The sequence below is a fragment of the Garra rufa genome, chromosome 4 (assembly GCF_049309525.1).
Source record: "Garra rufa chromosome 4, GarRuf1.0, whole genome shotgun sequence".
Taxonomy (NCBI): domain Eukaryota; kingdom Metazoa; phylum Chordata; class Actinopteri; order Cypriniformes; family Cyprinidae; genus Garra; species Garra rufa.
In genome coordinates, this window is record NC_133364.1 from 6,936,557 (window position 1) to 6,953,008 (window position 16,452).

General features: G+C 31.3%; 2 protein-coding genes across 2 annotated transcripts; one reads left to right on the forward strand and one right to left on the reverse strand.

The window, feature by feature from the left end:
- Window positions 1–391: 391 nt before the first annotated feature.
- LOC141333939 (adipocyte plasma membrane-associated protein) lies at window positions 392–8,243 on the forward strand. The gene is made up of 9 exons (XM_073839090.1): window positions 392–467; window positions 3,418–3,507; window positions 3,606–3,727; window positions 3,802–3,900; window positions 4,344–4,496; window positions 5,744–5,856; window positions 5,947–6,107; window positions 6,186–6,384; window positions 7,698–8,243. Coding segments are annotated over exons 1-9 (1,146 nt in total). The 5' UTR covers window positions 392–465; the 3' UTR covers window positions 7,905–8,243.
- Window positions 8,244–9,055: 812 nt separating this feature from the next.
- gnsa (glucosamine (N-acetyl)-6-sulfatase a) lies at window positions 9,056–15,786 on the reverse strand. Its single transcript, XM_073838149.1, has 14 exons — window positions 15,513–15,786; window positions 15,323–15,382; window positions 14,927–15,133; window positions 14,704–14,769; window positions 13,516–13,614; window positions 13,265–13,432; window positions 13,106–13,188; window positions 12,915–13,033; window positions 12,723–12,826; window positions 12,244–12,345; window positions 12,001–12,111; window positions 11,807–11,917; window positions 10,738–10,898; window positions 9,056–10,630 (listed from the first exon to the last, which is right to left on the reverse strand). The coding sequence occupies exons 1-14, from the start codon at window positions 15,690–15,692 to the stop codon at window positions 10,555–10,557; spliced, it is 1,647 nt and encodes a 548-aa protein (XP_073694250.1). The 5' UTR covers window positions 15,693–15,786; the 3' UTR covers window positions 9,056–10,554.
- Window positions 15,787–16,452: the final 666 nt, after the last annotated feature.

Below are 16,452 nucleotides of genomic sequence, written 5' to 3' on the forward strand. Positions count from 1 at the left end.
TCACTGCATTCCTGATCATTTTGTGTGTGTGTGTGTGTGTGTGTGTGTGTGTGTGTGTGTGTGTGTGTGTGTGTGTGTGTGTGTGTGTGTGAGAAGAAGCTCAGTGTCTGCTTGAATCATGCTGTAAAAATCTACCAATAAAAACCTGATCTCACTTTTGACAACTAGAAATACCAGAATTTTGAGTTTATGCCATTAAACAACACACATTTCTTCAAATTGCAGAGACTTGCAGTCACACTGCAACCTTGCAGCCCATTTACTAGCTCTCAACATCACGCTAAACTGTAAAGGTTTTAAGTGAGGCCATGATTTACATATGAATGTTGTGCCCTCTGCATGAACCCGTGTTAAATATCCTCATCGCTGAGCTCATCGATGACTCACCGAACACTTCTGTCTTCTTTCATGGCGTCCGGGAACACTGCCTGAACTTTATACAACTATCAGAAAGACGACGCAAACATGTAAGTTTACACAATTGAATAAGGACCGAATATCGTTTGTGAAAGAACTTGGGCGTAATGCCAAGACGAACGTTAACTTTGGATAAAGAAACGAGGTGTTTTTGATTGCTGTTCAATCTAAGTTAGTTTACTTCACATTCTCTTCACGGTTGAAAAACGAAAAACGGTCAGCTGTCGCGAATAACGAGGATTATTTGCGTTAATTTGTAAGAAAAGCGCGTTTCTTTTGTGCTTTTGGGTCTTTTGAGTTAATTAAGCATTGTTTAACAATCTCTGGTGTAGTTTTTATTATGTGATGTTTCTGTTACACAATATTGAAAGATAACGCGCGGGAGTGGACTGCTTTAAACCAACGTTATTTTTAATATAATTTTATTGAATATGTTTACACATGTCGTGTTTTGTTTGGCTAAAACCGGCTAAATGCCTCATTATAATATTTAGTTGAATATATTTATGTTTACAGTTTATATAAATAAACACCATGTTATTATATCAATATATGATAGAATGAATACAAATGTTACATTTAATTAGATTAATATCAATACTGTTATTATTTTATTATCGGGATTCGTTTTTAATGATCGTTATATGTAGTTGAATACATTATATTATATTTTTAGTTATTTTAGGCAGTTTTTGTGATTATTGTATTTCATTAAATAGTATAATTATTTATTTAAAAAATATTTTAATTAATATTATTTTGATATTCATTTGTGATTTCTGATCTTTTTTACATTAATATAATATAAAATAACTTGTAAATAAATATAATTATATAAATAAATATTTTTATTAAATATATAATTGAATTAATACAAATATTACATTTAATTTGATTATTATTAGTAATAATGCTATTTTTGCTATTATTTTATTGTTATTTTTAATGATTATATGTAGTTGAATACATTATATTAATTTTTATTTATTTTTAGTCAGTTTTTATGATCATTGTATTTCATTGAGTAGTTTAAATAAATATGCTATTATAAATATAATATTAAATTAATACAAATGTTATTTACATTTTTTATTTTTTGTGCATTAATATAATATAAAAGAACTTAAAGAATATAATTCTATAAATAAATATTGTTATTATAAATATAACATTTAATAAAAATATTACATTCAATTTGAGTATTATTAGTAGTAATGTATATATTTGTAAGTTTTTAATGATCATTATATTTCATTGAATGGTATAAATAAATATGCTGTTATATTTATATATTAATATATTATATAATATATTTATATATTAAATTAATAAAAAAATACTTTTAATTCATATTTCTGTCAATTAAATTTTCCTAAACCTTTACATTTTTTAACATCAATAAAATATAATATACTGAGCAAACTGCCATACATTTGGTATTACAGAAAATCCTGAAATTCAATTTCTGTGATTCCTGAATGCCAGCATTATTTTTTATGATAATTATATTTATTAATATATATTATTTTTATGATGAATATAACGTTTAATTAATAAAAATGTTACTTTTTATATTTTGTTATTAATTTGAGATTTCTGTCATTTATTTTCTTACATCTTTTACATTTTTTTACATTAACATAACATAATATAATATAATATTATAATCATTATATTTAGTTGAATATAATAGTTATATAAATTTAAATAAACATTTAAATAGTAAAAATATCACATTTAGTTTGATTATTATTATTGTTAATACGATTTTTGCTATTGTAATTTTCTGTAGTTTTTTTATATATCTTTTAAATTTTAAACATGATGACATAATACATTTGGTGTTACAGAAAATCCTGAAATTCCATTTTTTACTAATCATTATAGTTAAACATAATAATTACATGAAAAAATATTGTTATGATATTAATATAACATTTAATTAATACAAATATCATTTGTTATTATTATTTTTTTTAATTTTCTGTCATTTAATTCTGTAATTTAATTTTCTTATATGTGACCCTGGTGACCACAAAACCAGTCATAAGGTTAAATTTGACAAAACTGAGATCTATACATCATATGAAACTCAATAAATAAGCTTTCTATTGATGTATGGTTTGTTAGGATAGGACAATATTTGACTGAGATACATCTATTTGAAATCAGAAATCTGAGGATGCAAAAAAATCAAAAAGACTGAGAAAATCACCTTTAAAGTTGTCCAAATTAGGTTCTAAACAATGCATATTACAAACCAAAAATTACATTTTGATATGTTTACAGTAGGAATTTTACAAAAAATCTTCATGGAACATGAACTTTACTTAATTTCTTAATGATTTTTGGCATAAAAGAAAAATCAAAAATTTTGACCCATGCAATGTATTTTTGGCTATTGCTACAAATATACCCCAGCGACTTAAGACTGGTTTTGTGGTCCAGGGTCACATATATATTTTACAATTTTCAGCATTCTAATAATATAATATAATATATTGGTGTTAAAAAAATCCCTTTTTAAAGGGATGGTTCGGAGTAGAATTGACTTCATTGCTATGCACTCCGAATCCCATCTAAATACCCCATCCGGAGTTTTTTTTACCTTAGTCGAACATTTATGGAGATATTAGAGTTTTTCGAATTGCATGTTACAGGAGTGAATGGTACATGTGATGTATCTCGTAAATTGCACCACTAAACGTGCAAGTAATCTTACCAAACTTGTACAGTAGTGTAAATAGGTTATGTACTCACAAAACGCTGCATCAGAACATTTGTAAGTCCACCATGAGTGTTTTAAAAACACGTTTTACCCGAGAACTACTAGTCTCAGAAACTACAAGTCGACGTCACTTCCCTGGTTTGAAAAAAGCACGTAAAAGTCCTCCTACTACATCTGTGTGCATGTCAACTTGTAGGAGGACTTTTACGTTTATTTTTATTATATCACATTTTTTTTTACTGTGTCTGAATGTACTTTATCTATTTCCACAGGTTAGGGCCGAATTCTGTCAAGGTTTTATTCCTGGCGGTTGCAGTTGGTGTGTATCTCATTCCCTCCCCAATCGATCCCAAGCCGTACACGTGAGTCTGTCTTGCTTATTCACTGCAGATCTTGTAGTGAACTGATCTCAAAAGAGATTTCAATGACGTTTGTTGTCACACTGATGTATGTTCTCCAGATTCGTAGGCCCCCCGCCTGCTCTAGACGGCCCTCTAGCAGTAAACACAAGGCTACAGAAAGGTCGACGGCTGTTTTCTGGTCAACTCAAAGGCCCGGAGTCTTTCACAGCTGACCAGAACGGTGAGCCTGGTCTTGTGCTTTTATCAGTTGGTTTTGAAACAGTCAGGTTTTATCTCTTCCCTGTGTCTCTGAAGGAAACATCTACACAGGCACTGTGGACGGAAGGCTGTGGAGAATCAGCAATGAATCCCTCACTTTCATCACTCAGATGGGCCGTGACATCCCTGAATGTGGTAAATCTGCAAACTGCTTGTGCAATTCTAGCGGCTATATTGTGTAAGGGCTGGATGAATATGTATCGGCTGTCACGGAGGCGTTCGCTGGCTCCACACGTGTGGAAAAACCCAACGGCCCCCGTGTCCCTCTGCCATAACACATTAGACATGCTGAAGTGATTCACAAAGACTCAAGTGTTGTGTTATCAAAGCCTTGGCTGTACAAAAGTCTTGAATGCAGATGTCTTCATTAGAGCCGAAACTATGATCCTTACATTGCGGTTCATAAACATTTGATGCCTCTTTCTTATTGTACTGTATGTGAAATAATCTTGTGGGCGAAGGTGTTCTTTAGTGAGGATGCAAAATGTGTCTGTCAGTTAGTAGATATCTTTGTTTTCCTGGTACAGCCGATTGTTATCGTGCTGTGTTTGCATGTTGTCTTTTTGTTGTTCATATAGGCACGAGTATGGACTATGAGCCAGTATGCGGTCGTCCACATGGTCTGCGACTGGACCGTGACGGGCAGCTTATCGTGGCCGACTCTTACCAGGGTCTGTTTAAGGTTGACCCGTGGACTGGAGAGAAGACGCTGCTGCATTCCAGCAAAGAGGGTTTGTAAACCTATGAGTCTCAAAACAGGAGCTTTGCACAACATTTTGGTTGCTGTGGTCAGTGTCATAATCAACTTGACATTTTTATTTTGTTTTCTGTAGAGGTGATTCTTTCTGTATATTTGCTTATTTATTTTGTTGGGTTACAAACTCCTGACAAACAAAGTTTTGATGTTTGATACATTCATACATATTGTACATACATACATATATAATTCGAATATTTTATGAATATATATTAGAAATAATTACATATTATTGTATTATTCTATAGTGTATTATAATAATATAGCTGTAATAATATATTATTCTATATTTTATTTTACATAATTACAATGTTTAGTATGTAATTAGTATGTAGTATTTAGTATATTTAGTATGTATTACATTTAATATTATTTATATATTATATATGTAAGGAATAATTGACGACGGGCCGTAGAATTCTTAGAAAATAATTAGTGATGGGAAGTTCGGATCATTTTACCGACTCGGATCTTTATATATATATATATATATATATATTTATAAGTGTTTCACTTAAAAATATTTGTATACATAGAAATATCTGTACATCTATATGTTATATACATCTATTTTTGTCATAATATTCTTTATTTTATATATATATAACATAACATAATATTGTATGATAATAATTGCTGTCATGACCATTTTAAAAAATACTTTCCAGTTAAATAATATATAAACGATAATATTATATTTTTGTATATTATATACATTTACAAAATTACAATATTTAGTAATTAAATATTAAATCATGTAAAATTACAATATTGTTACAATACTTTCTAATTAAATAATATATGAACTATTATATTAAATTATTGTTATAATACTATAGTTTATACATTATTTAATTATTGAAAATAGTATATGCATTCTTTTACTGTTATATTTCAAATATTTACAATATTTAGTAAGTAAAAAGGAAATGTTATTTATATATATAATTAAATATAATAATTTTTAAATAATTAATTTTAATTAAAATGATATTTAATTCAATATACACTATATACATATATTCAATATACATACATAGATTTTAAATTAACATAATGTAGAATTATAAGAATATAGATCATATAGAATTAAATATGGATTATTTTTATATTATTCTACATTATATATATATATATATTGTTATAATTATTTTATTAAAATATTTAATGCTACAATATACAATATAATATAATATAATATACTCATGTTCCTCCAACAAGGAGCTGATGGGATTCCCTTTGGCTTTCTAAACGGTCTGGAGATTTCTAAAAACGGTACTGTGTTTTTCACGGATTCCAGCAGTAAATGGGGAAGACGTCACGTCCGTTATGAGGTGTGCGAGTGACAACAGAACATATCGTACTTCATTTATTTAAGCAAAAGCATTAAAACACAATGCACTAAATGCCGCCTCTCTCTGCAGGTGTTGGAGACAAACCGACTGGGTCGCCTTCTCTCATACAACCCTGAGACTGGCCGAGTTCGGACGCTGTTGGATTCTCTCTACATGCCGAATGGCTTTGCCTTCTCACCTGATGAGGACTTCCTGCTCCTGGCTGAGACCAGTATCGCACATATTATTAAGTAAGAGTTCAGCTTTTCATTTGGTAATATACCAGGATGTTACAGTATCATGAGAAAGTCTTTCTCCCTGCTTCTCAGGTTCTGGTTGAAAGGGCCTAAAGCAGGCACTAAGGAGGTCATCCTGAACAACATGATCGGTTACCCTGATAACATCCGCCTCAGTGACCGCGGCACATTTTTGGTGGGCATAACCACTGTTAGATTCAGCGGACGACTTTTCCCACCATTCTTGGATCTGATTGGTCCGTATCCTGCTCTTAAACGCTTCATAGTGAAGGTGGGTAAATCTCAAATATACGGGCTTTGGAGTTATTTTAGTGTCACTGAGATATGTGACCCCAGACCACAAAACCAGTCATTAGGGTCATTTTTTTTTAAATTGAGATTTATACATCATCTGAAAGCTTAATAAATAAGCTTTCCATTGATGTATCGTTTGTTACAATATTTAATATTTGGCCAAGATACAACTATTTGAAAATCGGAGAAAATTGCCTTTAAAGTTGTCTAAATGAAGCTCTTAACAATGCATAGTACTAATCAAAAATTCAGTTTTGATTCATTTAAAATAGGAAATTTACAAAATAAGTTCATGGAACATGATCTTTACTTAATATCCTAATGCTTTTTGGCATAAAAGAAAAATTTATAATTTTGACTCATACAATGTATTTTTGACTATTGCTAGAAATATACCCGTGCTACTTATAACTGGTTTTGTGGTCCAGGGGCACATATTATTCTAGTTTTGATTAATATTTTGAATTAGTTTTTAGTTACAGTTTTCCCATTTTAATTTTAATTTTAAAGCTTTAGTAATTTTTTTTTTTACAATTATTTTTATCTCAGTTTTACTATTTTAGTACATCAACTTTTACTAAATTAAAATATAAATAATGCTGTTCCGGCACTATATTTTATTAATTTTTTATATATATATGTATTTATATATTTTTTATAAATTAATTTTTCGATTTTATTTATCTTCAATTAACATTATTTATTTATTTATTTATTTATATTTGTATTCATTTATTTATTTTAACCTTTTTATAATAATCCAGGTGGTTTTTAAATGTCTCTTTTTCTCAATTTAATTTTAGTTTAGTCATTTTGTTTTTCAATTTTTCTGTGTGTGTGTGTGTTTAGTTTAGTTTATAATAATATATATTTCAGTTCTTGTTTGCATTATTTTAGTACTTCAAGTTGAACTATACAAAAAATATATCCTTGGCAACTAGCTGAACTAGAATATATAATAAAATAAAATAATAGTTCTTAATATTTAATTTGATTTAAATAAGCCTTTATTGATTTTCGGGTAAAAAAAAATATGATTTTAATACCTCTGGTGAGTTTTAGATTTACAATTTTCATTGTAATTTTAAGTGGAATATTTAGTCATTTTATTGTGTTTTTTATGTTTGTTTATGTCTATTAGGTCTATTTAGTTTATAATACTTTTCATTTTAGTTTAGTTATTTTTAGTACATAAAGTTAACTAAATAAAAGTTAAAAAGATAAAACATAAAAATGTACTTTTTTTGTCTTTTAAAATGGTTTTATTCTCGATCATGAACTCTTTTTCAGCTCGTTCCTCTCAGCTGGTACAATGTTCTTCTACCCAAGTATGGGTTGATTCTGGAGCTGGGGCCTGACGGAGAGGTGATCGACAGCCTCCATGACCCCTCGGGCAGCCTGACATCGGCCGTCAGCGATGTCTTCCAGCAGGGGACGCACTACTATCTGGGCAGCACTGACTTGCCCTTCCTGCCTGTGCTGGACGAGTGGAGCTGACCATCTGAGACGCTTACAGGTGGACTCACACATGGGAAAAGTGGGACTTTTGATAACCTTTCATAAATAATGTAAAACAATTTCATTTTAACAATGCACTGCAGCCTGTGAGGAAACTACATGTGGTCGTAACTGTGAATTCTGACTTTAAGTCTAGTTTGAGCCATTATTATTTGTTCTAACACAGATGTTTTAACTATATTAGTGCCACATTGTGTTTTGTTTTGTTTTTCTGCACTGCAAAATGCACTGGTCGTTACTTGCTCTAGAAACGCACAATATAATAATTTTGAACCATAGCTGTTCCTAATAAAAACTGTTTCTTTTGCTAATGTCATGCAAAACACAGAAATGTTGCACTATTTGAGGGCAGTGAATTTTGATGCAGCAAACCAAATATAACATTTAAAAATGCATGCATTAAATTAATACACAGATGTTGATTTGTTTTAAAAAACAGCATTGCAATTCAAGGTTACAATTTATTTTAAGGTGTCCTTGTTACAGTGTAATTATACATATAAGTACTGAGTGATATTAATTAACTACATGTACTTACTATACGGTTAGGGTTGGAATGAGGGTTTGGTTTAGGGTTAGTTGCATGTAATTATGCAATTATGAAATTGTTTATTGTTATTATAATAGTAAGTACTTGTAACGTGTAACAAGGACACCGTAAAATAAAGTGTCACCCAATTAGATTATTTAATATGAAATATGAACAAAAGAATTCAAATATATATTGTAAAAATATCTATTTAATAACATCTATTTAGTATTTTATTTTAGTATTTCAAGTTGAACTAAATATGTAGCTGAAAAAAAAAACAGAATAAATTTAAATAGGGAATTTTTAAATATTTTATTTAAATTAGCAATTTCTTTTATTTCAGGTAATTTTTTTATGATTTTAATTTTAGTTAACATTCCCAATGTTAATATATAATAAAAAGACACTTAATATTTTATATATATATATATATATATATATATATATATATATATATATATAATAAAGTTATTTAATATAATTATATTTAATGTATTTACATACAATAATCAGACAATTGTATACCATGTCTCTTATATAATATAAATCATAAAAAAAAAAAAAAATAATAATAATTTAGCCAAGAAATTCAGCGACAAAATTTCAGAATGCTTTTATCAATCAAACACGCAAGACAAAAGTCCACACCAACCATAGCAATGCTACTAACAAATATAATGAAAGAATTATGTGCAAAACATCTTTAAACATGTCAGACATGTTTATCACAGACTGGAAAGTGCTTCACTGAACGGATATATTGAAGTATTGTGAGAAAGATCTGCTTATGCCTTTCACCTCTCAGATCATTTTGGGTGATTTGAGATACTGCCAGTCCCAGCAGAAGATTGATGAAGGTTAGGTAGTAGTCTGAAAGTAAAACAGTCCCTTAATGCCTCAAGTTTGGGTTGCCGTAAGTGAGAGCAAAGCAACAGCAACCTGACGCAGGATTTCCCTCATAGAACCAAAAATATATATTTGTTTTACCTTTAGCTCATTCACAACTGACATCCGTCAAACACAAAACTCAGAAAACATTTAAAAAGACAATAATGAAATGCTAAATACAATATTTGCACTTTAGTAAGTGAATCATTTAGTTTGGTATAACTCAAGTGAAATGTCTTTCCAAACACAGATCGAGTGCTGCCATATGCATGTGAAAGGAAACAAAAAATGAGAGGATATTTTTATATAAGTAGGTATATTGTGCAATGAAAAATATTGTATGCAAGCCCATTTCTGCTGGGATAAAATAACAAAAATGGTCTCACAATTTGGACTTTAAACTTACAATTCTGAGAATAAAAACGTAGAATGGTGAGTGTAGAACTTGCTTTATTATATAAAATTGTGAGCTAAAAACACAAGTACTGTGATTACAAATTACTTCTTATTTTCTTATCCGGTGATCAAGAAATGATACAAAAATCAGAATTCGAAAGTCTCAGAATAAATTTTTTTTCTAAGAATTGATTGATTTATTTTTCTTAATTAAATATATCTCACAATTAAGAGTAAAAAAGTCCAAATTGTGAGATAAAAAGTTGCCGTTTTTTATTTTTATCCTGTAGCCAAAAACAAGCTTCCATAGGTGTTTATCATAAAAGGCAGATTTAGTGAGTGCAATCTTTTTTATAACCGAATATGTGGAGTGAAATGTTTCAGACACGTAATCCAACAATTTTCGAGTGCATAACAGAGTTTGAGCTTAAGTTGGTGTCTGTGTTTAAAGCCAAAGTAAAACTAAATCCTTAAACAAAGACAATATTCTGCATTATTGTTAAAGAAGCAAAACTGAACATTAACTGAGAATAAAGAGGAATACGATGTGGATGCTCTCACAGATGTGTGTCAGCTGGCAGTTTGTGAGGATCTGACGTGAATGAGAGCTGAAGGGGATGAAGGTCATCCTGTCTGAAAGTGTCTGTGGTGTGTTTGGTACCCTGGGCACACCCTGATGACCTCATCAGAGGAGAGACTGGGTGTCTTTGGGGAAACATCAGGATATAAAGGCAACAACAGGGCTTGTTTTTTTTTTAGTGCCCTTTATTCTTTTCCCTCCATTTGTCTTCTTCCTGTAAACCTCTCCACGCTCTACTTCAGCGTCTGTCGTCGTTTGTTTCTGTGAGGCACGAGGCTGCTGAACAACAACCGAGGATCAAACCTAAACCTGGTGGAGGCAAGTGAGATGTAAGTTTGAAAACACTTCCTATCATGTAAAAAATAAGTAACTAAATAATAAAGCTATTCCCAGTGAAATGTTAAGGAAGCACTCACTGTGAGTCGTAAACGCCTGGCGTTCTGCAGGACTGTCCTGAGCAGGACTGCAGCATCATTAGACGGTGGTTCATCTTCTCCAGGACTTCCTGATCGATGCTCTTGGCGATGTTACTCAGCTGAAACGGGTCTGCTGTCAGGTTATAGACCTCAACAAACACCTGCAAGCAAAAACAGTAAGTTATTATTACAGTATGTATATTTTATTCAATATTATGTGTTTTTATATGTATATACACTACCAGTCAAAAGTATTTGAACAGTATGATTTATAAAGATTTTTTTTAAGAAAAAGCCTGTATTTATTTGATCCAACATACAGCAAAACAGTAACGTTTTTAAATATTTTTACTATTTAAAATACCCGTTTGCTATTTGAATATATTTTAAAATGTAATTTATTTCTGTGATTTCAAAGCTGAATTTTTAGCATCATTACTCCAGTATTCCAATACTCTAATATTCTGATTTGCTGCTCAAAAAACATTTATTATTATGTTGAAAACAGCTGAGTAGAATTTTTTTAGGTATCTTTGATGAGTTCAGAAGAACAGCATTTATCGGAAACGGAAAGCTTTTGTAACATTATAATTGTCTTTATCATCACTTTTGATCAATGTAAAGCATCCTTGCTAATAAAGTATTGATTTCTATAATTTGCTGATCTTTGGATCTTTCTATTCATCAAAGAAGTCTGAAAAAATGTACTCAACTGTTTTAATTATTGATGATGATAATAATAAATGTTTCTTGAGCAGCAAATCAGAAAATTACAAAGATTTCTGAAGGATCGTGTGACACTGAAGACTGAAGTAATAATGCTGAAAATGTAGATTTGATCACAGTTTTTAATATATTCAGAAAGCAGTTATTTTAAATAGTAAAAAAATATTTAAAAATTTTACTGCTCTTGCTATATTTTGGATCAAATAAATGTAGACTTGGTGAGCAGACTGAAAACATTAAAAATCAAACTTTTGACTAGTAGTGTATAAATACTTTTTACACAATACATTATACATAAAATGATATTAAAAAATATATTATAATAAAATATATAATATTTTACCTCATTGTCATCAAATTCACAGTACTGTAAGTTGGCGGCCTGTGATACCGTGCGAACACAGGCATACGTGTTATTGTACGAGTCTTCGCATACACAGTCGGGGAAACACTCCTACAGAGAAAACGGCAGTGATAGAGCACTCGTTTTTTAAGATTAGTGCAATGGTAATTTATTTGTGGCACATGGCCCCTCACCGTGACCCCAGGGCCTAGTAGAGGGCAAGCTGGGTCAGAAATGTTGCTTCCTTCTCCCTCATATTCCACCAGTACATCAGATCTCCACGTGCTGCTGTTCCCCTTACCAGTCTGATCAATCAAACACAACCCCTTAACTTAATACTGAACATGTAGCAACACTACAAATACATATGACAATACTTGCATGCATTTTTTTTACATTAATTAAAATTAAAGTTAATAAGTTCAAACAGGATTTACCATGATAGGAAAAAATGACATCCCGTCCATCTGAGTTTCATTGACGTTGTATCCTGCGATATCCAGAATTGTTGGACCCAAATCCACATTTGCTATAAGTAACTGTTAAAACAGATAAATCATTAATGACACATAATAAAAAAAATATATATATATATTATATAAAATCCTTTCCTGGTAATGTAAATATTACATATATACATGCAATTATTATAGCGCACACACATCTGGTTTAGAATATATATATATATATATATATATATATATATATATATATATATATATATATACACACACACACAAATGTCCAAATTTGTTTAAAAAATAACAAATAAAAAATTCAATATGAAAATATTCATAAATGTGAAAAAGTTCAAATTAAACAATTCAAAAATAAATAAAAATCAGAAATAAATTTATTTAAAGAAATAAAAATAAAAATGAAGAAATAAATTCCACGTAAAAACTTTTTATATTACCGGGCTTGTCTGGTTGGGTTTGATATTAGGTCCTCGCACCAGCAGAGGAACTCTGATATCAAATTCATAGAGCTGCCTCTTATCCATCGGAAGAGAAAACTGGCCTGAGAGAAAGAAACAGGCACATGACAACATAAAAGCTAGGTAAAATTAAATAAAAACCACTTCTTTACTATGTAACTCATTGTGCACCTGTGTGGTATCCGTTGTCAGAGGTGAAAATTACGTAGGTGTTGCTCAGCTCTCCTCTGACCTCCAACTTTCTCAGCACCTTCTCCACCAGGTCATCTACTGATAGTAAAGTACGCCACCTAGTGGAACAGACCATTAGTTGAACATTTAGTGTCATGTATAGTATTAGAGATATAAAAACCTCTTTATACCTTTTTCTGTAGGCGTTATCTAGGAACTCCACTGAAGAGTTTGTCATGGGTGTTTTTGCTTGTCTGATGAGCCAGTGCTTGTCCTGTAAAGCATGTGTAAATGCTGTCAGATACTCAAAGTCATCCATTCAGAATATCTAAAACACGTCAGGCCTGTACCTTGCCATGTATGTTAAAGTTAGGGTCTCTTGGTGCTTTGATATTGGAAAAACTGCTCTCGTATTGAGGAGCGGCCGTCCAGGGCGAGTGCGGGGCCGGTGTGGACACCATCATGAAGAAAGGTCTGCGGTTAGACTTGTTTTCAAGGAAATCGATGGAAATATTGGCCTGGATTGAATCAGAGGCCATTTAAAGACAGTTGCATGAGGTTTAGATGTAGTTTAGTGAACACAGGTGAGATCTGCTCTTACCAGAACATCTGTAAGGTAATCCTCGCTGTAGTTCTGTCCATGCCGCTGCGCCCTGCCGTTCACAGACAGCGTGTAGTTGTAGTATTTGGAGTTTCTCTCCTGTAGGAATGTGTTAATATGTTATCACAGAAATTTCACTCTAAACAAAACTTATTTTGCAAAAAAAAAAAAAGAAAATCAAAAAATAAATAAAAATAAAAGAATTTAAATAAAGAAACAAAATTGAATTCTTAAAAATTATTTCCAATTAAATAGAAAAAAACAATTCAAATAATTCAATAAAAAAAAGAAAAGAAAAATGAATGTCAACAATTTAAAAATTAAAATAAATAAACAAACAAATATAAACATACACATACATTTCACTGCTCGTTTAAAATTTGTTTTATCTGTTTGGCTCCCATGATCCATGTAGTTCAATATGCTACAATATGCTACAATATGCTTTCAACAACGCTGTGAGCTATGAATCATGGGAGCTGATAATAAGAAAATAAGCTCCAGGCTCCAGACAACATAATTTTTCTCTTCTGGATTTATTTCTTGCATGAGTCCTTGCACCAGCTTCACAATCATGCTATATTTTAGGCTACAAACTGTTTTCCTAACCTTCCAACTAAAATTAAATTATTGCAGCACTGATGGGAAAGGTTAAAGGGCTTGTCAATGTGTAAAGCTCGTAATTTCTCTACTGTGATTTAGTAGAGTAGCTGGAACACACTGACAAGCCATTTAATATGTTTATTTCTTTTCTTTTTTTGTCTTATTTTTATGTTGTCTTCTATTCATAATTCCCAAAGTTAAGCCACAAGGCCTCACATTATTTTATTTTATTTATATACCATTATAAAAAATTTTTTTTTTTGCTTTCAGTTTTCATTCTAATTTTACTTTATTTGCTTTTTTAAAAAATATATTGTTTTTAGTTTTTTTTAAATATATTTCTTAATTATTTTTCTATTTCATTCTATTTCAGTTAATAATTTTAGTACTTATTTTAGTTAGTTACACATTTTTTTAATAGATATACATTATTAGATTTCAGCTTTATTTTACCTAACATTTTATGTATAGTTTTAGATAACAATAACATCACTGCTATAGATAAACAGTCAAAAAATCATTTACAGCTAAATTATTAAAGGATACAGGTACTGACAAAAGCACAATCTTCTGTCTTTTTCTTACCAAGGCGAACCAGTGATCCCAGCCTGGAGGAACGTGCTCCACTCCTCCTGCTTTTTTATTCCCATACTGAAGCAGAGAAACAGAAATGGATGATTCAAGGTGATGTACTGTCTGCTGACTCACATCTGCTCTATCAGTATAATTACAGGTATAGACTAAAAAATGCTTTCCACCCTAAAGAGGGGGTTTCATCATTTTGAAAGCTCCCAGTATGCATATTTACCTCATTCAGATACTTTCCAGCAAAGAAGGTCTGATAGGTGCCATGTTTCTGAAGGAAGGCAGGGAAAGTCTCAGGCTCTTGGGTCTTCTGCCATGCAGTGCTGCTGCAGTTGCCCTCCAGCGTGTTGTTGACCACATGATGGTTATGAGGATATTTGCCAGTCAGGATACTCGCCCGGCTGGGACAGCAAAGGGGACTGGCAACAAACTGGACGAGAGAAGAAGTGACAAGAAGAGTTGGGAGATGCTGTGCAAAATGACATATGCAATAGCAAACATAATGCATTTAGTTGATATAACAAAGCTATAAATATTCTCTTGTAGAACAATATAAGGACTTTTTAAGCTTGCATGCCTTGTATGCAACAAGAAATAGATCCAGCACATTTATACTTACAGTGTTTGTAAAGGTTATCCCAGCATCACCTATCAGCTTTTTAGTCTTCACTAAAGGGATCTGTACAATGAAAGATGGCAAGATGATGATGATACAGCTCGTACAACGATAAAAAAGTAAAATGCATGGAGGAAATCACGACCACGGAGAATGACAACAAAAAAACTATTTTCGTATCAAATATACTCACCATTCCGCCGATGGAGACATCCAGATCATCAGTCAGGATTAAAACAATATTCGGTCTGGGATTCATTGTAGCCTCGGCCAGATTGTTACAATGCAAAGTGACGCAGATGAGAATAAAAAATAATACTACTAACGGAGACGAAACCATCTTTGACGCCGAATTAAAAACACATGAAGCCATGAGCTAAACAAAGACCTATTCTTGCGATAAAAGCATGAAATACTGTTAAGGAAAGCGCTGCTTTAAAAGAGCAGCTAGCTTGCCTTGTCTAGTGTGCGAAATTACGAATCATACTATGGCGACGTTTGGTGCCTCATGAATATTAATTAGACGTTATGACGTTGCTTGGTTACTTCTTGTGGCGTCTAGTCACGTAGCCTAATTTATATTCATAAGCCAAGACTACAGCAGAGTAGGATTCGCTAATTGGCCAGCAAACTAAAGCCCACCTACAAATATTTGCCGTACAGCCAATCAGATTCCAGGCAATCACTTTGCGTCATTAATATTCATGATCATACACGTCGCCATAGTAGGATTAATAAAACTGCTGTTTTAGTCATGTGGAGAGACGGAAGCCCTGGTCAGCTGATGTTTACGCTCATAGGCATGATGTCATTCATAAAATTAATGTTTTATGGCTTGTATGATCTCTTTTTTTAATCTCTACTACTTATCTCTACCTCATAAAATTTGTATATTTTAATAGTAGATAATACAATAATAATGCTGTTTCTCACTTTAATTTAGACACACGTGCAATTTGACGCTCATACGTATTTTTAATAAGAATATTAACATAATTTTTACGATGAATTAACGATTATCAAATGGAGTAACTTATTTACCTACAAATTAAATCCTGATTAAATTGACGTGCATGTAATTTATTTTTATGTAATTAAAATACTTTATATATATATATATATATATATATGTG

Excerpts from the sequence above, each read along its gene's own strand:
- LOC141333939 (XM_073839090.1), top strand. Across the intron at positions 3,728-3,801 it reads TTTCACAGCTGACCAGAACG|GAAACATCTACACAGGCACT; the intron begins GTGAGCCTGGTC and ends GTGTCTCTGAAG. Across the intron at positions 6,108-6,185 it reads AGTATCGCACATATTATTAA|GTTCTGGTTGAAAGGGCCTA; the intron begins GTAAGAGTTCAG and ends CCTGCTTCTCAG.
- gnsa (XM_073838149.1), bottom strand. The coding sequence starts at position 15,692 with ATGGCTTCATGTGTTTTTAATTCGGCGTCAAAGATGGTTTCGTCTCCG. Across the intron at positions 15,134-15,322 it reads GGATAACCTTTACAAACACT|TTTGTTGCCAGTCCCCTTTG; the intron begins GTAAGTATAAAT and ends TCTCTCGTCCAG. Across the intron at positions 13,433-13,515 it reads ATTACCTTACAGATGTTCTG|GCCAATATTTCCATCGATTT; the intron begins GTAAGAGCAGAT and ends GATTCAATCCAG.